General features: G+C 46.9%; 4 protein-coding genes across 6 annotated transcripts; 2 read left to right on the top strand and 2 right to left on the bottom strand.

Moving 5' to 3' along the window:
- Positions 1-101: 101 nt before the first annotated feature.
- Positions 102-3,108, bottom strand: LOC117845275 (uncharacterized). Its single transcript, XM_034726251.2, has 7 exons — positions 1,949-3,108; positions 1,541-1,618; positions 1,310-1,452; positions 847-917; positions 648-743; positions 382-474; positions 102-305 (listed from the first exon to the last, which is right to left on the bottom strand). Exons 1-7 carry the CDS (start codon positions 2,429-2,431, stop codon positions 223-225), a joined length of 1,047 nt encoding a protein of 348 aa, XP_034582142.1. The 5' UTR covers positions 2,432-3,108; the 3' UTR covers positions 102-222.
- A 190-nt stretch (positions 3,109-3,298) lies between these two features.
- On the top strand, positions 3,299-5,942 carry LOC117843392 (UDP-glucosyltransferase 29). The gene has a single exon (XM_034723975.1). It carries the CDS (start codon positions 3,928-3,930, stop codon positions 5,632-5,634), a length of 1,707 nt encoding a protein of 568 aa, XP_034579866.1. The 5' UTR covers positions 3,299-3,927; the 3' UTR covers positions 5,635-5,942.
- Positions 5,943-8,335: 2,393 nt separating this feature from the next.
- LOC117843550 (protein LURP-one-related 11) lies at positions 8,336-9,814 on the top strand. Its single transcript, XM_034724178.2, has 2 exons — positions 8,336-9,103; positions 9,212-9,814. The coding sequence occupies exons 1-2, from the start codon at positions 8,867-8,869 to the stop codon at positions 9,605-9,607; spliced, it is 633 nt and encodes a 210-aa protein (XP_034580069.1). The 5' UTR covers positions 8,336-8,866; the 3' UTR covers positions 9,608-9,814.
- Positions 9,815-10,064: 250 nt separating this feature from the next.
- Positions 10,065-20,584, bottom strand: LOC117843549 (uncharacterized). 3 transcript variants are annotated; one of them, XM_072291685.1, is made up of 28 exons: positions 20,180-20,584; positions 19,930-20,092; positions 19,696-19,823; positions 18,481-18,597; positions 18,271-18,402; positions 17,962-18,133; positions 17,573-17,744; positions 16,991-17,112; positions 16,820-16,911; positions 16,062-16,095; positions 15,775-15,832; positions 14,871-15,019; positions 14,672-14,742; positions 14,423-14,593; positions 14,266-14,334; positions 13,738-13,839; positions 13,565-13,654; positions 12,938-13,016; positions 12,758-12,857; positions 12,581-12,653; positions 12,239-12,418; positions 11,757-11,879; positions 11,600-11,683; positions 11,311-11,495; positions 11,088-11,226; positions 10,953-11,012; positions 10,586-10,690; positions 10,065-10,477 (listed from the first exon to the last, which is right to left on the bottom strand). In XM_072291685.1, exons 1-28 carry the CDS (start codon positions 20,348-20,350, stop codon positions 10,364-10,366), a joined length of 3,255 nt encoding a protein of 1,084 aa, XP_072147786.1. In that variant the 5' UTR covers positions 20,351-20,584; the 3' UTR covers positions 10,065-10,363. The 3 variants fall into 3 exon arrangements, with proteins under 3 accessions (XP_072147786.1, XP_034580067.1, XP_072147787.1); XM_034724176.2 differs by having other exon boundaries at positions 16,062-16,101; positions 19,942-20,092; positions 20,180-20,583; XM_072291686.1 differs by having other exon boundaries at positions 16,062-16,101; positions 20,180-20,579.
- Between the last annotated feature and the right edge of the window lie 3,994 nt (positions 20,585-24,578).

Here is a 24,578-nt window from a genome sequence, read left to right as displayed (position 1 = left end):
TGATCATCTTCTGTCACGGTGGGATTTTTAAATCAAACATACTTTTTCGGAAGGCTTTTAATTAAATATGAATGCTTCATAAGCACAACAACAGATAAAACTTGCGAGCAAAATACTGCTTTCTTGAGTTGCTCATCAAATCCAAATGTTACTTTTGACGTCTGTTTCTCCTTTAATAATTCACACCATGGTAACTCGGAAAGATGATAATATGGAGAGTCGTCAGCAGATGAAAATTCTATCAACAGGAGCTGAATTGGCCACATTCAGATAATTGACGTCAACTGCATTCTCCCCGAAATCATCTGCAGAAGTGTTTTATCTGTTATTAAACTGATACACATGTCATGCCAATGACGAAACAAAGCACCAGAACCTAACCTTCGTACACTGTTCTTACAATTTGAACATAATCACGGATGATCTCTTGATAGATAATGCCATCAGGATGTGCATCCAAGACGACCAATGTTCCTGCGGTGTGTTGCGAACGAAAATCATGAAATGCCAGTTGATGCATAGAGATTGGGATTACAAAGACATCATCAGATTACACACAAGGTGTACTGGAAACAAATATCATCAGGGAAAAAGAAAGGATCAAAGTAGAATGCAAAAGCAAAAATGAGTACTCAGTATCACCATACCTGGTGCTAACCAAGCTTTCGTCTCCTTTGAAGGCAATGGTGCTAACCAAAGGATATTGCGCAAGTTCATAGAATCATCATATGGTACATTGGATCCTATAAATCAAGAAAGGGGAGTTCAACAAAATAATGCTCGAACATGAACTGAAGGAAAAGAAAGTTGATTATCTATCCAACTACAAACAATCCAAAATCATACCTGCTTGGCAATATCCCAAATTATAAGGAAACAATTCCTTGTCAATTGCTGGATATTCTTTAGCATGGAATCTGCATTGAGAGAACCATCATGAGGTTATGACTAAACCAAACAATTAAAACATTTTTTTACACTTTGACACGATTTAGCTCTTAAGTGTTCTGAATATACCTAGGGGATAACTTGAAAGATGATACATTGACAGGAATGTCATGAAAACACTGAGATAAAATCTGATTTTGTCCAGCTCGGTTAACTTTCTCTAAGACTTAAAAGATCTGTAGGTTTTAGGTGATTAGGTCTGGATTGGCACATGAAAATTTGACATATTGTGACACCAACAGACGTGTCTGAAATCAGATAGCTATTCTGCAACAATTAATGAAAGGAGGTCTGAGGCTCTGAGCAATGAACGCTAGAAAGTTCTGGGAACAAAGCTTTTGCAACAGTTAAAGGCACCTACAGAATTCCGAGCCGTCCTGTTTCATATGAGAGGAAAAGATGCCCATGGAACAAATCATATCGACTGAGTGATACGTTTAGTCCAACCGAAGGTCCCCGTGCCACAATCAATTCAAACAAGAACGCCAAATACGAATTGAGCTCCTGTTAATAACACAAAGGGGTCATAACATGTGAACAAACTGCCCAACTTAGGAGTATAATTTCAAGCAGGTTTGAGCTAAATATGGACCTCATTGGCGAAGCGCCTCCCATATGGTGTTCTTGTGAGTTGGCATTTGTCCTTCTGCGTCCCCTGAACATCTGGCACCTGTTGCAATGATTTAATTTGTTAGGCAGTAAAAAAACAATTATATTTCAGGATGATCTTGAAACTGCGGCCGGGACTTAGATCATTTTGTGCACCAAGAAGCTACGAGAAGGTACCGTAATTCAAACTTAGTACAGAACTATGGCCCATACCACCAAATTCAGACTGAATTATCACTTGCAGCCGTGCACCATCGCGTGTATCTATCCAAACTAGTTCTTGCAATCCAAAATGATATCAAATTGGATCCTCCTTGAAATTTTTCTTTGCATTACCAGTGCAGAAGATAATAAGTTAATAACCGAGAAAATGGGAGAGCTGAAGACTCACTGGCAGCATTGTTGGATCCAGCGCGCGGTGGATGGCCCCGGGATCGCCGCCGGAGTCGACGGCAAGCCGCGCAAGCTCCATGACCGGCGCCGGCGGCCACATCACCATCTCGTCCGCCTCCGCCGCACCCGCATCGCGACCTTCCCGCAGAAACTTCCGGGAGCCTCCGCCGCTCCAAGAAGAGACCTTTGAGGCAGCCGCGGGGTTGACCGGGGAGAGAAACCGGAGGCAGGCGCGGAGCCGCGAGGCCTCCGCGGGCGGCACCCGCGCCGCGGCGCCCGGGCCGGCGAGGACGGAGAGGAGGTCCGCGGCGACTGCCTTCGGGGAGGGAGGCGGGGACCGGGACCGGGACCTGGCCGATGCGTGGGACGATGACGGTGGGGATGGGTCGGCGCAGCAGGAGACGGAGAAGGAGACGGCGAGAGAGATGGTGAAGGCCAGCTTCAGAGGGAGGGGAGGAGGCCGGAACAGCCGGTGAAGCATCCTCTGTCCCTCAGCAGCTTCTCCTCTGTCCCTGTGCTGCAGAGTTCACTACGATTTTGAAGCAGATTTTCAATGGAGATTGGCGAGCTGCGAAGGATGATTGGATCGAGAGGACAATCAGTGCCCAGACGAGCTGCTTGTCTTGAACACGATGAACATGCTGTGCGCTTGCTTTGCGCCTGGTGGGTGGATGATTTGCTTGTGCTGTCGTCAACCTCATAAAATTTTGATCGAGTCGAGACTAACTCATGTGTTTATACGCGGGCTTGGACAATAATTGACGGGATTACCCGTAAACCAAACCAAACCAAACTCTGAAGTCCCTCTGATCCGAACTGATTCCTTCTGAAAATTGTTGCGACGCAGGACGCAGGACTGCTGCCGGCTGGATCACGCGGCTTCGGATCAGTACACAGACAGACTAGTTAATTGTGGGCTGTGATCGTGACGAATCAGCATTGATTCGCGAGCTGGGCAGCTGCAAATTGAACAGGGAGAAGGAGAAGAAAGGGGAAATGGTCTCCAGCGAGACTAGGGGCGCTGGGTTAGGGGTTGCCAGGGAGGGCCAGCGGCGGGAGGCCGGCCCGGCGGAGGTGGCGGTCGCGGGGGCGGTGAGGCGCGGCGGCGGGGGCGCCGCCGGTCGGGCGGTGGTGGAGGGTGGTTGGGCGGTGCCGGGGCGGGGCAACGTAGCCGACGGCAGCGGCGGACGGCGGGGGCGGAGGAGGGAGGGGTGGCGGTGGGAGGACGGGAATCGCCGGCGCCGGTGAGGCAGCGGGGAGGAGGAGGGCGGCGGGGGCGGACGAGGAGGGAGGGGCGGCGCCGATGAGGCAGCGGGCGGTGGGGGCGGACGAGGAGATTGATCGCGTTCCGAATATTTGCAAATGTACCCCTATATTTTACAAATAGACCGCGATCAATAGCTGTGATCCGAATATTTACATTTCAAATAACCCCCTGGATTGATCCTAATTTCACAAATTGGCCGCTGGTTTGCCTCTGCTCCGGCTCCGGCTCCGGCCCGTCCCCCGGCGATTGCTGCTGCCGCCGGCCACCACCTGCCACTCCAGCCGGAAGCGCAAAGACCCCATCCCTCCCAGCCCTTAGAATCAGCTATGCACTCCCCTAATTCGCGCAGGAAGGAGCCAAGGAGCGGAGGAGGCGCACACGACTCGACGACCCGGAGCCGCCACCAGCCGTGCGCTTGAAGCTCGCGAGATCGGTCGAGCATGGCGGCGGCTTTGCCCGCAGTAGGCGCGCCGTCATCTCGTCCCGGACTGCGGCAGTCGATGCATCGAAACCGCGGGAGCGAATTTGGTTGCTGGCTCCTGGGGCATGGCAATCCAATTGCACTTCGCTGAAGATGGCAATGCGCATTGGAGGACTGTGCGATGAAAAGTGGATGAAATCAGAGGTGGGTCATGGTGAAATGGTGAAGTATGAAGGCGTGGAAAATTCCCCAGCGGAGAAGTTTACATCCACATCTGACTCTGTAAATCATGGGGCCATCTGTAGAGCAGAGAGGAAAAGAGACGGAGCACCCTGGCGCGCCTCTGGAAGGTAACCGAAGGGGCATGGCACGCGCGTCACCTACGTGGCCACTGGTCAGAGGTAGGCCGGCCACGTCGCGAAGCTGCATGCCGCCGCCGCGTCTCCCGGAACCCTCCGCCATCACCCCCTGCCGCTTCGATCCATGCTTATTATACATCCATGCTCCGATCATCACACCTCGATTGCCGCTACAGCCACCTAGCTCGTCGATCAGACCAGCACGGTATACATCGCCAGCCATGGCGCAGGGCGAGCGCGAGCAGCTGAGCGTGGTCATGTTCCCGTGGCTCGCGCACGGCCACATCAACCCCTACCTCGAGCTCGCCAGGCGCCTCACCTCCACCGACCGCGACGGCGTCGACGTGGTCGTCCACCTGGTCTCCACGCCGGTGAACCTCGCGGCGATCGCGCACCGGCAGACGGACAGGATTCGGCTGGTGGAGCTCCACCTCCCGTCCCTCCCCGACCTCCCTCCCGCGCTGCACACCACCAAGCACCTCCCGGCGCGCCTCATGCCGGCGCTCAAGCGCGCCTGCGACCTCGCCGCGCCGCGGTTCGGCGCGCTCCTCGACGATCTCCGCCCGGACGCCCTCCTCTACGACTTCCTCCAGCCCTGGGCGCCGCTCGAGGCCGCGGCGCGCGGCGTGCCCGCGGCGCACTTCAGCACCTGCAGCGCCGCCGCCACGGCCTTCTTCGTCCACTGCCTCGGCAGCGCCGACCGCGCGCCGCGGGCGTTCCCGTTCCAGTCCGTCGGCCTCGGCACCGCCGACGAGGAGGCCAAGTACACCGAGCTGTTCGCCTTGCGCGAGGACCCCGCCGCTCTGGTCTCCGAGCGCGACCGCCTGCTGCTCAGCCTGGCGCGCTCGTCGGGGTTCGTCGCCGTCAAGACGTGCGCGGACATCGAGCGCAAGTACATGGACTACCTCTCCGAGCTCCTGGGAGGGAAGGAGATCATCCCCTGCGGGCCTCTGCTCGTCGACTCCGGCGGCGGCGGCGGTGCGGCCGAGTCCGACCGCGTCATGCGGTGGCTGGACGGCCAGGAGCCGGGCTCCGTGGTGCTCGCCTCCTTCGGCAGCGAGTACTTCATGTCGGAGCATCAGATCGCGCAGATGGCGCGCGGCCTGGAGATGAGCGGCGAGCGCTTCCTGTGGGTGGTGCGGTTCCCGGAGAGCGCCGGCGGCGGCGAGGAGGACCACGGCGGCGCGGCGCGCGCGCTGCCCCGCGGGTTTGCCCCCTCGCGCGGGCTGGTGGTGGAGGGGTGGGCGCCGCAGCGGCGGATCCTGTCGCACGGCGCCTGCGGCGCGTTCCTGACGCACTGCGGGTGGAGCTCGTTGCTGGAGTCGCTGGCGGCGGGGGTGCCGGTGGTGGCGCTGCCGCTGCACATCGACCAGCCGCTGGGCGCCAACCTGGCCGCGGAGCTGGGCGCCGCCGCGCGCGTGCGCCAGGAGCGGTTTGGGGAGTTCCGGGGCGAGGACGTGGCGTGTGCGGTGCGCGGGGTGCTGCGCGGGGAGGAGGGGAAGGCTCTGAGGCGCCGCGCAGGGGAGCTGCGGGAGGTGGTGGCGCGGAACGACGCAGACGACGCGCAGGTCGGCGAGCTGGTGCGGCGCATGGCGCGGCTCTGCGGCAAGGGGCAGCGGGTGGCCGTGCCCAACTGAAACTGTGGTGCAACGAAACGGTGCACGGCTTCAAAGTTGAAACACGATTTGAATTCGACGAGGAGACATTGTTTAGTTGTCATCGTCTCGGGTTTGAACTGGCAGCCATCGTCTCGGGTTTGAGCTGGGCTGCCAGTTGACACCTTGGGCCCTTGTTGGCTGTTTGAATGTGTTGCAAATAACCCATGGAATCCTGTTCCTTGTTTGCTACTCCCTCCATCCCGTCCCAAATTATAAGTCGATTTGACTCCATCCCAAATTATATATTTCTAGATTTTTAAATTTTACTATACATATCTAATATACATAATAAAAAAGTTATGAATCTGAAAATACCAAAACGATCATACATAATAAAATAAAAGTAATAGTAAGTTATGAATCTGGAAATACCAAAACGATCTACAATTTGGGATGGAGGGAGTATATTATTTACTAGTAAATATGCCCGTGCGTTGCAACGGGAACATCCAGCTGTTGCTATTCACAAGTTATCTTGTTTTGATGATACTCAGCTATCATTTGTTAAGCGTGGAGTCACCGCCACTAGCTAAGCACAACTGGTATCGTTGATTGTCATGGCACTGCCACCACTTTTGCTCACTCGATTTTCACAAATTGTTGCTATTCGCAAGTTATCTTATTTTGATGATACTTAGCTATCATTTGTTGAGCGTGGAGTCACCGTCACTGGCTAAGCACAACTGCTATCGTTGATTGTCATGGCTCTGCCACTATTTTTTCTCACTCGGCTTTTGCCTTGTTCAGCCACCAACATCAGCTACATCAAAGAGCGTTTTGTAGATGCTTTGATCAAGGGTGGCATCGCTTCACTGTGGAGGATATTCACTGTGGAGGATATGGGCTATCTCAATTATTCGCACATTAAGTTTGAGTGCTTTAGAAAATCCTTCAGTTCCTAGTTTTTATCTATAGAAAGATCCTTGAACTACAAAATATTTTTTTTATTCTTCGGATTAGTTTTATTGCTATTTAATTCTTTTATTATTCATTTGTATCTAATTTTTATAGTCAAATTTACTTGACAGTTTAAATTATTTTGGACCAAAACACGAAGTACATCTAAGGACAAAACACTAAGCAAATTTAAGAGGCGGTCGTGCCAAGCACCATTCCTACCTCTCTCTTGAGATTTTTTCATGTGTTTCTTCATCATTCAAATAGGCAAACGGCAGCTGCAGAGCACCCATGCCAAGCATCGGCTCCACCTGCATCTCTCTCTTATTCCCTCTCTCAATTGCTCATCTCCAGGTCTTCTTGTCAGTTGCTAGTGCAGCATGTCCATGCAAGGATCTTGAGGGCAAGCTCAAGCATGACCTGCAGCCTCGCGAGCTACTCCTGTGCTCATTTTCCCTCCCTGCACCACGAGCTACTCCTGCGCTCATTTTCCCTCCCTGCACCACGTTGAGGATCAATGTGCCATGGGTCCATGGCTGAAGCAGATCGACACGAAGGGGAGCAGCAATAATAAGCGGTGTGCATGCAAGGGCAAGGTGAGTGGGCGGCGGAGGGCGGCCTCCGTATTATTTCTGCTGCCTACGAGTTCTGGCCGACCACGACGGAATAGTTCCAACCTTCCATCATCAAGAACTATTTCAAGGATCGCAGGTTAATTACGGAAAAAGTTGAAGATCATGATGCACTATTTATATTAGGTAGAGATTACTGATTTCATTAGACCTCCAAGTTTAGCCAGGATGGCGTGGTGGAATGTCCGGCGAACCAAACCATTTCGGTTTAAATAAAATCCAACTTGTTCATCTCGTAAGCAATGCAATTGGGGTTCTTCTATAGTAGTATAGTATCGCGTAACATGACAACTTTGAAAAGTGTGACATGACACAAAGGGTTGAGAGTAGCGTTACTTTTTTTTTTTGTTTTGAAAGTGATTAGCGTGACTTATAGCACCATACGCAGTCTGCCGGTGCGCATGCCTTTGGTTGATGAGACATTGAGACCGTCACCCGTGAATGGATCAGCTGAAGCCGCCTTATGACCTGCACGGAGGCACCTCAGCACCTGAGAGGAACGAACGTCCCGTGAATGGGCTCAACAGTCACCGGCGATGCCGACGAGGCAACACGATAACAAAGTGCTCATCAACAGGGCTGTCGTCTGTGCAAGGCTGCAAACTTGTCCTCCCAAAATTGACCCTACTACAAGGAACCGTTCATTCTTGTGCATGCACGTCAAGTGGCAATGTGCTATGTATGGAACACGAGTGAACGTAGTTTACTATAGTTTTCTGAAATTTCGGCGAAAACCTGACAATTCAGTCTACCAAACTCTTCATTTTATGTTGAACTATGCGCACCAAAAAAAATGCACTAGTACATGCATCTGCAGCTATAGTGGCTCCTTGTGCGCTCGTCAGCTCGAGGGGGAAAGAAAACAATCCAGTTCCAGTTTGGAAGCTTGCGTTGTGTGCACTTTTGCATGCGTGGTCATGCACGCCTGATGACGCGAATGCCCTTAACCCCGCATGCTAAAACTGACTATACTTACATGTTTGGCACCAAGCAGTAGTAACTAACCTTATTTTTCTGCCTGTACTGTCATCACCTGCTGTCATGTACCGAAAGTTGAACGGGTCCGTTCGCTTTTCTTACTTTTTTTTAGCATGAACTTTATTTGAAGGGTCAGTTTAAGAGTGCCTGTCATTGCCCGTCATGTTTGGCTAAGGGACTTGGCCTCTCGGTTTCAGCGCTTTGTTACATCCATTGGACAGAATGAACAGGAGACATACCCAACTCACCCAACTCTGCACGGGGAGTGTTACGTGTGTTTAACATTATTTAATTTGTCCCACATCTGCTAGCTTTCTACTTCCTCCGTTCCAAATTATAAGCTGTTTTGGTATTTCTAAATGCATAACTTTTATTATGCACTTAGATTTTGTATTTTATATTTAGAAAAGTCAAAGCGATCTACAATTTCAAACGGAGGACGGCATAACAAAACGACCTACATTGACGCACCGCAGGACAGGTCACAGGACTGAAAGGAGGAACGATATACACTTGGCTTGATTATGCCCCCAAAAGAGTACTATTGTGATTTGCCCTCCACCCATTATAGCTTAATAAGTAACTACCAAACCACGTCACTCTCTATCGACTGTCAATGGAGTTGTATCCTATCTCCTCTTCGTCCTTTGTTGTAGTATATTAGCACGCGAATTGGGGCAAACCGCGAACGAATCCGGGCAGCAATGGCGCCGCGGGTGCACTCCTCTCCATCATCATCGCCGCCGGCGACGTGCGCGGGTGAGCAGAGGAAGGTGTTCACCGTGTGGATGAAGTCGCTGGTGCTCAACGGCCACGGCTGCACCGTGTACGACTCCGGCGGCGGCATCGTCTACCGCGTCGACAACTACGGGTCCAGGTGCAGCGGCAGCGTCTGCCTCATGGACCTCGACGGCTCGGTCGTCCTAAACGTTGTTAAAAAGGTACAGCTAGGCCGTTACTGACATAATCCACCAGGCCATGTGATTTTTGCGTTGCCGCTGCTCATGCAAGTTCTTGATCTCATGTCCATGGTGCCCGATCGCACGCAGAAGCTCGCGTTTGGCCGATGGGAGGGGTACAAATGGCGAGGCCAGAAGCAAGAGCCGAGGCCATGGTTCACGGTTACACGCCCGGTCATCAGACCGTTCCAGTGGAGCCACGGCCGCCCGGCGGCGTCGTCGTCGTGCGAGTTCCGGTGCGACACCACCGGCCGCGTCATGCGGTACACGATCGCCGACGAGTGCCGCGCCGGGAGCGGGAAGCAGGGGTGCCGGATCGTCGACGAGGCCAGCGGAGTCGTCGTCGCGGAGGTGAAGAGGAAGGTGACGGCGAGCGGGGTGGCGCTAGGGGAAGACGTGCTCTCCCTGGTGGTGGAGCCTGGTACTGACCTCTCGCACGTTGTGGGGCTAGTGCTCGTGTACGGGCTCATGAATCGCACCATGTGAAGCTATCTTCAGAGAGCAGGGGAGCCTAGTGAAACAGGAGCCCTGACTCGTCGGAGATACGAGAGTCGAGTAGCAGCACTAAAGAGAACAATCTTTTCGGTTGATTTGTTAGCGATGAAATAGAAGATTCGCTTTCAACTTTAACGTAAGGATTTACAAAAGCTTGTCTAACACCCTTTAGTTTTGAGGACCAAATTTGCGCTACAATCTGGCAGAAGCTTGTAGGATATAGATTGCTTGCCACAATCCAAAGCTAAAACAGACCAATTCATGTTAACACCAGCAACAACCAACAGGGCAAGCAGGCAACTCTTTGAAAACGTATAATTTTCTTCCATGCGCCATGCCGTAACAGCGCCCTCTTTATAGTTCAACTGCAAGAGTACTAGCTTTTCACAATGGGTGAGCATTAGGAACACTAGTTTGAACACATCCCACTGCCGAGCAGCAACGACAATGACCACGGTGAAACGACATGCATTTGCCATCAAGATACATTAAACGATCACAATCTCTGGCTACATGCAGACATCCAGGCTCGACGGGAGAGAGACGACCAAGCACCAATCCAGCCAGGCACTATTTGCCCTCGTCCTAAGACTCCTAACTTATCTGGAAACCGACCCCAACATGAATAAAGGTTTCCAGCAAATTATCTGGAAACCGCCTATACAAAAAGGCTATTTCTTGCCTCATCTTCTCGGCTGCTTTACGCTAAACGCTTCTGCTGTATGTACAAATCATCTTAAGCTTAAGCTACATGAAGTAGCTGAGCGATGTCTTCTGCCTCGACCCGCCTTCTCCGTAGAGGTCGTTCCATTGGACAAGCTCGTTCATATTGTTTGAATCCGATGATATACTCGCACAAACCTAGACAGGTGACAAGCCATGTTAGCAACAGATTTTGATTGTATGCGGCAACAGAAAAAATTAAAATTATGCGACAATAAAAGGAATGAAACTGGACATAACGTTTACCTGCTCATGTGCGTGTTTGAAATCACTATACTTCAGGGAACGAACATCACTGCTAGAACACTGAGGTGGTGCTGGCCTATTTTCTGCTTCTGCTAAGATTCTCTCCTGCATTGCACAAAATAATCAGTTAAGTTTATGTAAGTTTGAACATGCCTAAGAACCAAATGGCCAGCAGATAAAACTGAAGATCCTTATAATAACGTAAAGTCAATGCTCTTTGCATACAATTATGTCACAAGACATAAATAAGTTCATTTTTATAAACATTGGTTGTATCTAGTAAGTATATTAGCCACAACTATGGAAAACAATTATGTTGTAGACATTAAGAAACAAATAGAGAAGTGTTGTAAGAATATAAACTGACCTTTTTCTCCCTTTCAAGAATTTCCCTTATGGGACAATGTGCAGCAGTAATACACAGGTTCTGCAAAATAGTAGTTGCCATCAACACGAATAAAGTGAAATTCAAAAAAAGGAAATAAATAATCTAAATAAATACCTTCAGATCACTGCCTGAATATCCATCGGTAAGGTTAGCTAGTGCGTCCAGATCTACATCATCACCCAAATCTTCTTTGGCTAATATTACACCAAGAATCTTTTTTCTATTGGGTGCATCTGGCAAGTTCACCATCAACCTAAGGAAAAATTGTCAACGAGTTATTTTTGGCATGGTACCATTAGCAGCAAAGTATAGACCATAAACACGCAATGCAAATTACCTCCTGGGGAGCCTCCTGACAACAGCCTCATCAAGATCAAATGGCCTATTAGTAGCAGCAAGTACTAAAACACGTTCTTTGTCTTTTGTTCTCAGACCATCCCAGTTCACCATAAACTCATTTTTCATCTTCCGCATGGCTTCATGTTCCCCTGGGTTCTCACGTCTTCCCAGCATGCCATCAACCTAATACACAAAAGGGGCAGCAAGGAAACAAGTTATTGAGTAAAACAAATCAGTGCAAATCATAGGCACATCATCAGTGACAATAAAGAAATTCGCTGACTAACCTCATCCACAAAAATAACACTAGGAGAAATTTTGCTTGCAAGTGAAAACACTGCTTTCACATATTTTTCCCCCTCTCCAAACCACTGTTACAATTAAAGGGTTAAAATCAAACAAAATAATGACAGCAGACTCAATGATATGATATTGCTGAAGTACCTTCGAAGCAATGCTTGACATTGATATGTTGATAAAATTAGCACCAGCCTCTGTTGCAACAGCTTTAGCAAGCATGGTCTTTCCTGTGCCGGGTGGACCAAAAAGCAATATCCCCTTACATGGCTGGTGCACATAGATAGTCAGAACTATTGAGTGCAAATAAAGTAAGTTGGGGGAAAAACACTACATGAAATCTAACAAAACAAATAATACCAGTAAGTAGCATTCAGCATCCTAACTTAACAATTCCATTGTTTCAGTTTAATACAGGATACAGGATAAGAAATACACGGAGTAATCATTTTGCAAGGAAACGGAAAAGCCTCTACAGTAGCCAAAATAATCCCAACAGGATGTGATTGACAAAGTCAAATGAAAAACAGCGCACTCAAGGAAACAGAAAACAATGGAATTAATGGGCAGAAAAAATAACAAAAGGCCAGTCTCGACAAATAAACTTAAGTTCGGATAATTGTATGTACCTTCATAAGTTGTCCTTTGCAGAACAACTCAGGTCTTTGCAAAGGAAGCATAACTAACTCCTTCAAAGTTTCCTTGACATTTTCTAGTGCTCCGATGTCCTCAAAGGTAACACCAATCTCATCTGGAGGGATCACATCAGTAAGTAGCCGTTTTTCAAATTCATTCTCTGTGACGACATCCTACAATGACAGTGAATGTAAGACAAAGGCACAGATATAATATTTTAGTCATTATAATAACAGATCATAAGATATAAAATTTTCTTTGTTGCCTACTCCGTTTCACAGTATATATTGTGCAATCGTAAGATGAATCAATCTTAATTCAAGCAAAAAAGTCACCTTGAGTGATTTCTTTGTGCTTTTCTTCTTAGGAAAGTGGATACTGTCCAACATATCAACTCCATGCTTAAGGCTGCAGTTTAGCAAGGATCAGCAAAGCAGTCACCTGATAAAACTAGGAAACAGGAATTCAGGTAACAAGCCAATGATACAAACTGACAAGCTTAGAAACAATACCTTTCACCGGATAGAACAACTCTCACATCCTTTCCAGGAGTTTGAATGGTTCGATCCTTGAGATGATGACTCAAAGCATAACCAACTATTTTATCAACACCTGATAATACAATTAGCAGGTTAATGATGCTACAGACTAAATTATACCAAATCAGCATGGAAGGAAGGACTTCAACTCACATTCGCTTGTAAGAATACGATCCTTCACACAAACCACTGATTCTACATCAGTACAATCCATACTATGGCGGGTTAGGAACTGCATCCAGTAGCAGAAATATATTAGACTTTCAAGATTACTCATCAAGAACAGAAAAGGCAGTAGAGTCAAGTAAAAAGTCCCTGCAGTATGTGACTATCCCAAGATGTAGCATAATATATAGACAATTACAGATAAACAAATAAAAATCACTTGACGTATGAATAGTTCTCAACTATATAATAAGCCCATACAGAAATCACAATCGATACAATTAATATAATGTTTTTATACTGTCCCAACCCCAGAGAAGCAGGATGTTTGTCTAACAGAATAACAGACCGAAAGACAAATTATGCCTACAGATCTGCAATATGCATCATACTCAAAGCAAAGGGATGTGCAACCAAACAACTACTTGACTTTGAAATGAGCATAGTAGCACTGGTGAAGTTGTTTTTGAAACCGAACAGACCAAAGAAAAAGAACAATTAAGCATTACAGTGCTACACCAATTATTGAAATCAGAAAGATAACAAGAGTCAAGTAAGCAAACATAAATAGTTTATAAAGGAAAGTATAGAGACGCCTTCACACCAGATACTTACAGACTGGATTTTCAAAACATTAGCCTTTGCCTTAAGAATTTCAATGTCACGATCCAATAGCTGTTTCCACCGGGTGAGCTCTGATTCATCCTGTAGCATATTTTCAAAGTTAAAACTAGCAAACGAAATTCCTTGACATATAAATCACTCGAGAATTAACATAAATGCCAGACCTGCGGTGTTTCTATTGTCACTTTATTTGGGAAAAGTTTAGTTAAATGCTTTGACATCTTCAGAGCTTCTTTATTTTTTTCACTCACACGGCCAAAGCTATCCTGCATTGATGAGACACAGATTGTAAAAGACAAAATAATAGGTGTAAGTGTACAGTGCAATCAAAACCTGAAATTTAGTAACCAGATAGGTCAATCAAGATGGAAGATCGCAACAAGTAAACAAAAAAAAGTTTGCTGATATACCACCAATTTCACCAGTCGGTTGATGATGTTCTACAACACTAGATTGCAATAAGTAGGAAACATTAACCCTCTATCCCACATCATCCTATCTTCTAATGTAGCAATGTGGCACATAGGAACCAGATGGCGTGCAGATAATAGTCCACAAGCTAGCGGGTAGCCAGCTCACAAATGTCTCGGTATTCAAATACAAAGGCATCACAGAAGCAGAAGAACATGATAGGACTTAATGTAAGCAAACTTCAATTTGCAAGGTAAGCAGAATCAAACTATTAACCACACCTGGAATGCTAGGTCAAGTATTGCTGCTTGGCTGTAAGGAAACTTGAGCCAAGGAGACCCACTGTTTGACTGCAGACAATACAATTAAACTTTAGCTATATACAAGGAGAGGAAAATGATTAGAACAGAGTTGAGTGTACATTCTCTTCAAAAGTACCTTATCTTTCCGAGTGTCCGTCTGAATCTGGGATCCAATAATAAAAACTCCAGCTGGGAAACTTTCAAGCTTTTTCTTTAGACCATGGTAGGTATAATTATGTCCACACATTTTCTCAACATCCTTAAGAAATAAGATTAGAGGCTCATTTTGACTTTCTTCAGAGGCAAACTGTGAAGAGAAACAAATGAGTAACAACAAAAGAACAAGATATACTGATATAATTAAATGCAAGAAAGACTGTATCACCTCAAACACAACATCAAATGGATGTTTTGCTCTATCTTCCCATCCTGGACCATCGAGGCATAGAGAATCAACTGGCAGAAAAAGTGAATGGACAAAGTGAGTTACAAATTTACAAGATAGAAATAAATTACAAAAGTCAGGATATACGTCTGATCTAGTTATAAGTGTTTGAAGAAATATGAAAACAAGAGAGATGCACCTGAACAGAATAAACCATGGTCAAGCTCACAGTTGCCACCAAGATCAATGCCCCCAGGGATCTGTTTATCAAATCTGACTCCAACTTTTGAGGATCCATTTTCCTCAAAAGGAAGCCTCACTTCACCTTGTGAACCATAATCTGGGGCTCTGCAGATTGATGAATGTATCAGCCTTGACATCAAAATGAGAGAAGTGACAACAATCTGAGATTATCCAAAAACAAAGGGTGGTGATAAATTATTTTTTAGACATAATTAACTAACGCTCAGTCATAGGTCACCTCTTGTTAGACTAACAAGCATGAACTCAAACTACATAGGCACAGGGCCTTTGTTCAATCAGGAAGACTATACAACCACAGTTGAAGTAGGGGGGAAAAAAATCAATTTCAGCACCATACAATGCTCATCGTTTGCAGGAAATAGAGTTGATGACAATTACATTTTCTACTGCATACAAATGGTGCAACCTACTTGACCTTGAACCTATTAATCCTTCCAGCCGACACAAATATTTAGTTTGGAAACATAAAAAATCATACACGGTAATTTCACTAATGTCATGAAACTAATGGATTTTATAAATCTATTCTAGAAGAAATAGGTGGTCAAAGGTTCATTGGAGACCACGCCATGTCTAAAGCGTCAAGTATCCCTAGTGTAATTTTTCTTTTTTGCATTGATGGCAAAACAAAAGGTGTAACTTATCCCAATAGATACGGTGGCTTTCTACAGAACAGTTTGTCCCCATACTGGATTTGTACATAGAATCCTACTCTTACTACCCATGTAACCCTTAAAGTAAATTACTACTTTAAAATATTTATTGGAGCATTCATGCAAGCGAAGCAGGAAAACTTGAAGCGAAGAGACCAACCATAACAATTGAATTTTCAAACATACCTCTGTCCCTCAAGGAACCCTGAGGATCGTTGAGGGCCAATGTATCTCACCCTATCACCTGAAACAAACCATGAGAAATTAATACAGCCTGGAAATGGATAGCGATCTATATCAGATCGCAGGAGGTTTTATTATTACATTACAACATTGTTGGAAAATACTGCAATTTCCTGTCAATTTTCTAAAATGTAGATGAAGGCTAGCATACCCAGTTTGACAGTAAACCACTACAATACAAAACAGTGGCAAAAATTAGCCAAGGTTTAATGAGGCAAGAATGACCTTACCTTTTTTGTATGACTCATCCTTTGATTTTGAAGGCTGTCCCTGAAACAAATATATTATCAAACCCCCATTATTTAAAGTGAAGCGATATACCAAATAAAAAGATAGAAGACGATTTTTCTTTCCCTCCCCTGTTTCTGATTAATTTTCCAGTTCTTTCATTCTCGGTCAACACTGTTATTAGATTTTGCCCAGGTAATTTCGAGATTACTGGATTTTGTCAAAATGCAGTATACAATATTCCTTCTTCCAAGCTTTTTTGCATAAATTTGAACTAGAACTATTCCCATTGGATACAACAAAGTCCAATTTACATCAGGCAAGCATCAAGATATGAAATTACTTTGTAAATAGAAGAAATACTGCAGAACTTTACTGCACTTTTATGAACAGATTTTTTTTTTAAAAAAAAAGGCAAGTTTCTAAGGGGAAGCAAATGTATCATAATCTTATAAGCAATAGCAGCATTACAAAGAAATATCAAAGGCAATAGTATAAGGAGAGCTTGGAGCATGTGTGGTTCTTCTGTGTCACCTTGTACATTAAGGTTAATGGGTAAGAAATGTAATTAAGTCATGAGGTTTCACACATTTGTTGAGAGCAAAATTGATCTTCTACTAGCAAGGATTTCCTTGACCACTACCAAGACTCCAAGGGTAGGGTAGGAAAAAAAACCGAGCATGCCTTTAGCTGTCACACAATATGCAACTATTGAAAAATAGTACCGGAACTATGCAAGTAGTATGGTTAGGAGGCTTACACCAGACAGTAAGGAATAATCTATGATGATCAGTTTAGCTTCAAAGGATTTGGTCAGCGCTTTCACCAACAATTCTTGGTAGATCTCGGACCCTATAAGCAGGCAAGTTGATTTTAATATAAACGTAGCAACAAAAGTTGTGGTATCATATTTATAGAGCAAGAATGATACCTGCTGGACCAGATAATAGTACCCTTCTACAAAGAGAAGATATACCCTTTGTAAACTTTGCAGATTCCTTACAACATAGGTTTACATATGCTGATGACAGGAGAACATTTTTTGTATTCTCACTGCAAGGATGAGGAATTATTAGAAGATACTTCATAACTACAAGAGACTAATCAATCAACATGACTATTAACTTCAAGGAAAACATATATTTGGTAATCAGTATTGATCAGCCCTATTCAGTGCCGCTGATTAACTAGTCAAAGATTATTCAGAGATTAGAATTACGGTTGCAGTCAGATGGAGGAATAAAAATGAGAAAACAATTTTTTTAGTTAGTAAATAAACAAAAGAAATACAGGTCGATAACAACTCTTCAGTATCCAGAAGTACTGCATCATTGTAATTACGACATGTTAATATGAAAAACATGTGCTATCGCAAACTCAACCATTACTATGTTACATGATGAAGAAATTAGGGACATCACTTCGTTCAGCACTTTTTACAGAATGAACTGCAACATGAAAATATATAATGTTCAGAATAACACAAAAGAGCTGTTGTAATGTGAGTGTATACCTAAGATAATATGGAAAATTATCGAATGACTCTGATATGTCACTTGAATTTATAGTCGCCTTCTTCAGATCATCCTTTAAAAGTTGATGTCGACCAAATGGCACATTTTCTTCAGAAGTGCAGTAGCTCTGTTCCTCCATAGTCTTACATAAACTGCTGACTATCTCCTTATCTGTTCAAGACCAAACAGTAGACTTCACCTTAAAATTATCATTCTATTTAGCACCGTGCATCTTTGCAAAAATAACTAAGGCTCCAGAAATATAACAAATTTTGAGAAGCATGAGTCTAGGGAAAAAAATCAAATTATCTTGAAAGGCACATGCTAACTCCACATCAGCGGTTAGCAGGGGATATTTGAAAATGAAGCTACTATGATATAGGCTCACCATGAGGAACCAGTGGAGGTCGGCCATTTCCAAAGTTTAATGGTGTTGATATTTTAGCTGTTTTAGATGACAGATGATCCAGTGCAAGTGCTGCATATCGGTCTTGTTGAGCGACAGATGTTGAACACAAAGATGATGTGCTTGATTTTTCCTCTGGAAGTTGCTGAAATATCTGCCAACACATTAAGGAATATCATACCCAAACAGATGCTTGTCTAAACCATCATCCATACTAGCAGCAGGCTTCCAATAAGAGCAATAGAGCCTAGAGAAGAACTAAAGAAAGTAGTTGGTGGTAAAAAAGGATACATAAGCATGCCTCCCAAGAGAACTAAAAACGACTTCATCACCACCAACTAAGGTGACCTTAGCAGTCTTGTCCAGGGCCTTCCCGTTGACATGGACAACTTTAGATACATAGATCTCAAGGGCAGCACCCCTCTGGTACAAAAGTCATCATTGAGTTCAGAATACAGGCAAGAAAAGTAGAGGAGTGCAAAGCAACAAAAATACAGGTACCTTAACATGCTTCAGTTTGCAAACAGGTGACCCCGGAGATGACTCGGTGAGCTTCAGGTCATTCTTTCCACCATGTCCAACAGTGAAATGAGTAGGATAAATGGGAATCGAGGGATACTGGAGAGAAAATGGCAGAAAATTATCACAAAATCATTAACTCCACTGCACACACAAACAAAGTAGACTAAATGGAACTGTCTCTTCAGAGGCAAGGTTGGATGGCCTCTGTCCACCATCATCAACCACTATGACATTTGTAAGGTGAACATGCACCACCTAGCCCTGAGAGCTAGGCATCTTTTCTCCCCACCTATCCCACTTGACAACTTTTGTCATCAACTTCAATAAGGAATACAATATAAACGCAGGACTACAGTACTACACCATTAAAAATGAAAGTGCATTCTTTAGACCTTTTATATAAATTGCAAGGTGAAAAAAATTATTCCGTCAACATAAATGGTGGCCTAGCAGGGTCAATTGACAATGCAGGTAACAAGGAGCTCGTGATAGCTAAAGTTGAATGTAGACCACACAACCATTATTAAAGTGATGATTGGCAAATTACCAGACTAGTACACGAATATAGATTGCACATTCAAGGTTCTTTATAGAGATATGAAAAAGGCATGATACATGTCGGCAGCACAACACCAGGAGAAAGATAGCGCACACTTGAAAAGAGCATGGGAGCATTACTTTAATGAGATAAATTACATATTCTCAAGTTTGAAAAGATACAATGATAATGCAGCAGATAATGGTTGCATGTTGCCACCTGATATCATGCATGATGTAATACAGCACACAATTCACATTAGCCCTACTATTCATAAGATGATACATTGCAAGCAAACACACGATATTTTGCTCATTCATTCAAAAACCAAGTTAGAGATGGAATGTCAAAGCAACTCAAAAGATACAAGTAAAAAAAAATGTTAGCAGATCGTTAAAATATTTGCTTTCAGGATGAAATTGTTTAACTTAAATGTTTACTCTGCTCAGTGCTCACTAGATATTTTGGCAGTATGTGATGATTTGGGTACAACAGTTGAGCTCACCACCCAATAAATTGGACATTCAGGACTGACTGTAAAATAAAATGGTATCACTTGCGTTGCCTGTAAGTAGAGCCCCTTAACTTAACCCTATCTCAACTGAAATTTGTGGGGCATATCATTTCCACATTGATTCAGGAGTTCGATAACCAACCTCAGAAGATTGGGAAATCAATCTACCCCAAGCCTCAGAGCGCCCACTCGCCGAAACTGGCCGCGTCTTCCATAGTGTCCCCTCGTCTGTTGGAAATGACCTTGTTGGCCTACTCTTCTTCCTCCTCCCTAAAATCACGAAGAAACCGAATCAAATCAAAAATCTCGACCGACTAAACCCAAACCTAGGTCTCTCCAATACGCAGACGGCAATCCACCCACGCAACCAACCAACCAAATATCGGACCTCCGGAATTGGACACGGTGGACGACGCCGCCACGTCGACGGTCGACCGCGCCACGCCCTGCAGGTTATCCAGGGAGCTGTCCAGCACATCGACGGCCGCCTGCTCCACCGCCTTGACGCCCGCCGTCCCCTGGTCCTCCGCCGTCGCAACCTATCACCATCACCACAACGCAGCCACGGTGTCAGATCAATCCCCCCTGAAAATCCGCACGCACGCACACACATGCAGCGTCCGTACCGCGACTTTCGCGCGCTTCCCCGATCGGCTCCGAGGCGGCGGCGGCGGCGGCGGGGGCGACGACGGGGCGGGGTCCACGGGCGCCGCACTCGCGGGGGACGCCGGCGGCGGTGAGGCCTCTTCGGACGGGGCCCGCCGCTTCGCCGCGGAGCTCCGCCTGGTGTCGACCATCGCGCCCGCCCGCCGCGGAAGGTGGACGGGTGGGCTCTCCGGCTCCCCGGTCCCGGATCGGCGACGCGAGGCGGCCGGCCGCAACGGCAGTGGGGGGCTGGAACGTAATTTCGCGGCGGGGCGGGACGGGAGCGAGATGCCGTGTGGGGGGTTGTGGGGATGAGTCGGGCGGGGGGTTCCCTTCCCTTTCCTTCTCCTCTTCCGTTTACGGAACGTGAAAGGGTAGGTGGCGGGCGAGCGGGCAGGGGGCGGCCGCTTATATATAGGCTGCCGCCGGCCCGGTTCGTCTCAGGAATCCATCGGTGGCGGTTCACGGCAAGTTATATATATCTCTCGGCGGAACCGGGACAAGTACGTGATGGGCCCCACTCCTTTGGTTACTCTTTTTTTAAGCGGCGTAGCCTTTTTGGCCTCTGCCGACTTGTGAGCTGTCCTGTGGAGGTGGAGGCCAGGTGAGTTCGCTGTACCCGTGCGTGTGCGCGCGGCGCTGCGATCCGGTCGGCGTTGACACGTCGGCGAGGCCGTTGGGTGCGGGGTCGACGCCGATGCGGCGGCCACCGGCGCCGCCGTCTCGGCGGGGTGGGGTGTGTGTGTGTGGGCCTATGGGGTGGGTGGGGGGTGTTGAATGAATGAATGGGTCCGGGTTGTTGCCTCGCCGGCCGCTGGGTAGGGGCTGGCGTTTAGGTGCGTGGTGTAGAAAGGGAGTGTGGATGGCAATCGGGTGGGTCTGACCCGGCGGGTGTGGGTCTGGTTTCTTCCCCCGCAGGGCTGTGGGTTCGGGCGGGGGTGAGTTTTGATTTACCCCGTGGGTGCCCACAGGCCTTCGAATTAGGTCCAGTCAGCAGCTCAGCATGAATACTTAGCGCAGATTTTCAACCCACGAAGCCAACGAGGTCGGCCCACAACGCACCTAATGTTACATTCCAATAACATATATGCCCAACCCAACTTGTAAACCCTGCCTGCAGTCTGCACGTCTCTACCGCGCCGCCCCCTCCCTCTCTCCCCGCGCCGCCGGCCGCCTCTGCACCCGCCACTCCTCCCTCTCTCCCCGCGCCGCAAGCCGCTCCTCCCTCTTTTCTCCGAGCCGCTCGCTGCTCCTTCCTCTCTTCTCTGCGCCACCCGTCACTCCTCCCTCTCTTCCCCAGCACCGCTTGGCCCTCTGCCGCCACACGCTGCCTAGCCCAAACCCCGCGGGCCGCGGCTCCTTATCATCCAACCTGGCGCCACCTAGCCCTCCATCGTCGTGCGCAACCCTAAACCAGCGGCGGCGAATGAGCACGATTCGGCTACAGCGCTCGATTTGAAAGCTGGTGGCGGGGATGGAGGGAATGGCGCGACCGCCAACTAGGAGGAGGGCGCGGTGGCGCTGGTAGAGGTGAGGGGCGGCGGTGGTGCTGGCAGAGATGAGGGGCTCGGGTTTCGGGGTCACATCGGGTTACGGGGGCCCGCGAGGTTCGGGGGCCGGTGCACATTTTCACTCGAAATGAGGTTCGGGGTCAAATTGGGTTTTATTCTCGGATTTCGGAGGTGGGTTCGCGGAAGCTCCACCCAACCCCGACCTGCCCCGTTGACATCCCTAAAAGGGAGGCGCGGCGTTAATTGGGTGCGAGGTGGGGATTGAAGAGACGACGACGACGACGGGGTTCGGTGCCCCTTTCGCCACAGCGGCGTGTCGACGTAGGTGGTTTTCACGGGGAGATGGGATGGTTTTTGGCCGCATCTTCATCTTTTTCTTCGCCATACAGGGATTTGAGTATCTCTGTCTTATTTTAGACCAATATTTTTTGCAGAAACGCTTTATCATTTAGCGTGGAAATTTTACGTTGCTTTATACCTGGAAAAAAAACATTACTCATTTCAAAATCCAATGTTCCTCGCTACAAGACTTGTCACTTAGCAGCAATTTTCATTGTTTTGTGCGCCACAATATAGCCGGGTAAAGTTCCTTTAGAAACAAACCATATTTGTTCGCGTCTCGAGCCAACCTTTTTACTTTGTGATCTGCTCTTTATGTTACGTCGCGCCTCACATATATTGATCAACTTGTTTCACGAACACGCCATGTTCAGTGTTTGTTTTCATGCAAAGCGTAAAAGTAAAACCTTTACACTAGATGGGCTACAATTGCGGGGATAGATCCAATGACGTGTTTCTCTGAAGTGCCGTTCACACAGATATGTATGCATAAATATATTTTCCTACAACGGTTATAGGTATTTGATGTCAAGTAAAGACATTATTAACATATACATTGAATGTGGACGGGCTTATGTCATCATGTTCCACTTTGGCTCGTAGTTTCCTCTCACAATAAGCCTACCAATCCTACCTCGCATTAAGACAAGAGCCTCATTTGGTGGGAGCGATCGGACCCGTACTTGTGGATGTTCCTTCAAAAGCCCTCCACGAATACAAGACTTTAAGACATCTCAATTGTATGTTGACTTACAATTCCATGTCTCATGTGTCAAACTACAGGAGGATGACGAGATGACTTTGAAAATATATGTTATATGGAAGTATAATTTGTATGTAAATCCATTTCCTTGAATACAAGTAAGTAAATGCTTCATTGCAAGTGTTCGAATAGATGCATTGTGTCGTCAAAATCAACTTCGATTTGTAGTTTTCTTTTATGAAGTATATTATTCATTAGCTGATGCTAAGGTAAGACACTTATTTGGTGGAAAAGGGATCCAAACAGCGTTCGTGTTTTTCTTGGGCTTCAGGCTTGCATTCTGAACTTAGTGATGAAATTCGTTTTACAGGGACGAAACACTCAAAGTTTTATAGAAGGAAAAAATAATGCAGTGCTTTTTTCCCCGGGCCGTCCCGGCAAAAACTGTGAGGCCCCGTATAGAACTAAGCGATGTCTACTAGCGATTGTTTTATAATAAATTTATTCATAGTTTTTTTTTCTGAGGTTGAGGTCATTCCTTATCCTTTGTTTTTTTTCTTACGCTTTTGGTGAGCAGAATCATATTTTCTAGTTGGTCTGCAAAAGATATGGCTTCGATTATGAAACATTAGATATTTAGACCATTTTGATGCGCATGTATAAAAAAAATAAGGCAAAAGCTTGTTAACTAGTCCATGTGAAGCAATAAGTAGAATTGATCAATCGAGGAAAGAAAAGAAAAACCACCTTGTGACTAACTTGCTTGTCTTCTGGCTGTGCAACTCAGTAAGTGAGTACGTCCCGTTCAGAAACAAGGTCTCAAAGAATTAAGTTCCACAACTCCAGCCTCCACTACGGCGGCGTGACGAAAAAGTTTTGAGCTCTGGCATTGCGTTAGAGAGATAAATGATCACGAGAAATATATTTTAGGCTAGGGATTAGTAGGTTTGATTGGCTTTGAAAAATGGAGGTCCTGTACCGTCTCACGGGTCGCACACCACTAGGGACAGGCCTGTTTTTACCTCATGAAAATCGTGCTCGCGAGCCATGAGTGTAATCATGAGGTGTTCCTTTGGCGACGGAGTCGCCGGCCGTACGTGGCCGATTCAAGGTAGCTAGCGGAAAGCAGCACGTGTTAGGCGTGCTGGTTGGACCTCCCCACGCTCGGTGGTCCGTTGACGCAGGCCGGGCAGATCTCATCTCAGCTCAGTAGTCCTCAGCTGGACGCCGGCCGGCACACTCAGTGACAGAAAAAGGGTGAAAGCATCCCATGGATGCACCGGGACACGCCTGCGATCGCGACGTTGCCGTCAAACACGCGGGCCCTCCGCCGCGCGCATCAAATCGGAGCCTCGGCTTTTTATCTTCCCCGTTGGGGGAATCGCTTCGCTGCGCGCACGCATACGCATCCAGCGACGCCGACCGCAGTTGGTAAAGCAAGGATACGGGCAGGCAGGCGGGTCGCTTTGCTTGGTGCTGCCGTCCACATTTGGCGACCTTTTCGCCTGGCCGCCGCTGCCCGAATGGAGCAACGTCCAAGGGTAGGAGGATTCTGAGCGGCGCAATCATTCAGGCAGCAGGATAGGCATCGCCCCACTGCAACTAATTGTCATCGCAGCCGACTAATCATCAGGTCAACTGTTCGAGAGAGCAGGAGTAGCATATTGTGGAAATTGGAGAAGATCATCCATCATCGCTGAGCCTCCGAGTTCAGAATAGTAGGTGCGGGCAGCGATGGGCCGAAAACAGAGCCTCTATAGTGGAGTTTGGGCGAGAGAGAGAAGAACGTGTGAGCTTCCTTTTTTTCGCCGAGAGCGAGGCCCGTAA

This window comes from Setaria viridis, chromosome 2, assembly GCF_005286985.2.
Source record: "Setaria viridis chromosome 2, Setaria_viridis_v4.0, whole genome shotgun sequence".
Taxonomy (NCBI): domain Eukaryota; kingdom Viridiplantae; phylum Streptophyta; class Magnoliopsida; order Poales; family Poaceae; genus Setaria; species Setaria viridis.
This window is presented reverse-complemented; position numbering and strand designations above follow the sequence as displayed.

Bases quoted from the DNA above. Each gene is read 5' to 3' on its own strand.
- LOC117845275 (XM_034726251.2), bottom strand. From the start codon at position 2,431: ATGCTTCACCGGCTGTTCCGGCCTCCTCCCCTCCCTCTGAAGCTGGCC. The intron at 918-1,309 runs GTAGGTGCCTTT...CTCTCAATGCAG, and splicing joins ACAGGACGGCTCGGAATTCT to ATTCCATGCTAAAGAATATC. The intron at 475-647 runs GTATGGTGATAC...AACACACCGCAG, and splicing joins GAAAGCTTGGTTAGCACCAG to GAACATTGGTCGTCTTGGAT.
- LOC117843392 (XM_034723975.1), top strand. From the start codon at position 3,928: ATGGGGCCATCTGTAGAGCAGAGAGGAAAAGAGACGGAGCACCCTGGC.
- LOC117843550 (XM_034724178.2), top strand. From the start codon at position 8,867: ATGGCGCCGCGGGTGCACTCCTCTCCATCATCATCGCCGCCGGCGACG. The intron at 9,104-9,211 runs GTACAGCTAGGC...GATCGCACGCAG, and splicing joins TCCTAAACGTTGTTAAAAAG to AAGCTCGCGTTTGGCCGATG.
- LOC117843549 (XM_072291686.1), bottom strand. From the start codon at position 20,350: ATGGTCGACACCAGGCGGAGCTCCGCGGCGAAGCGGCGGGCCCCGTCC. The intron at 14,594-14,671 runs GTGATACAGTCT...TTCTCTTCACAG, and splicing joins CATTTGATGTTGTGTTTGAG to TTTGCCTCTGAAGAAAGTCA. The intron at 12,858-12,937 runs GTGAGTTGAAGT...TTGTATTATCAG, and splicing joins TCGTATTCTTACAAGCGAAT to GTGTTGATAAAATAGTTGGT.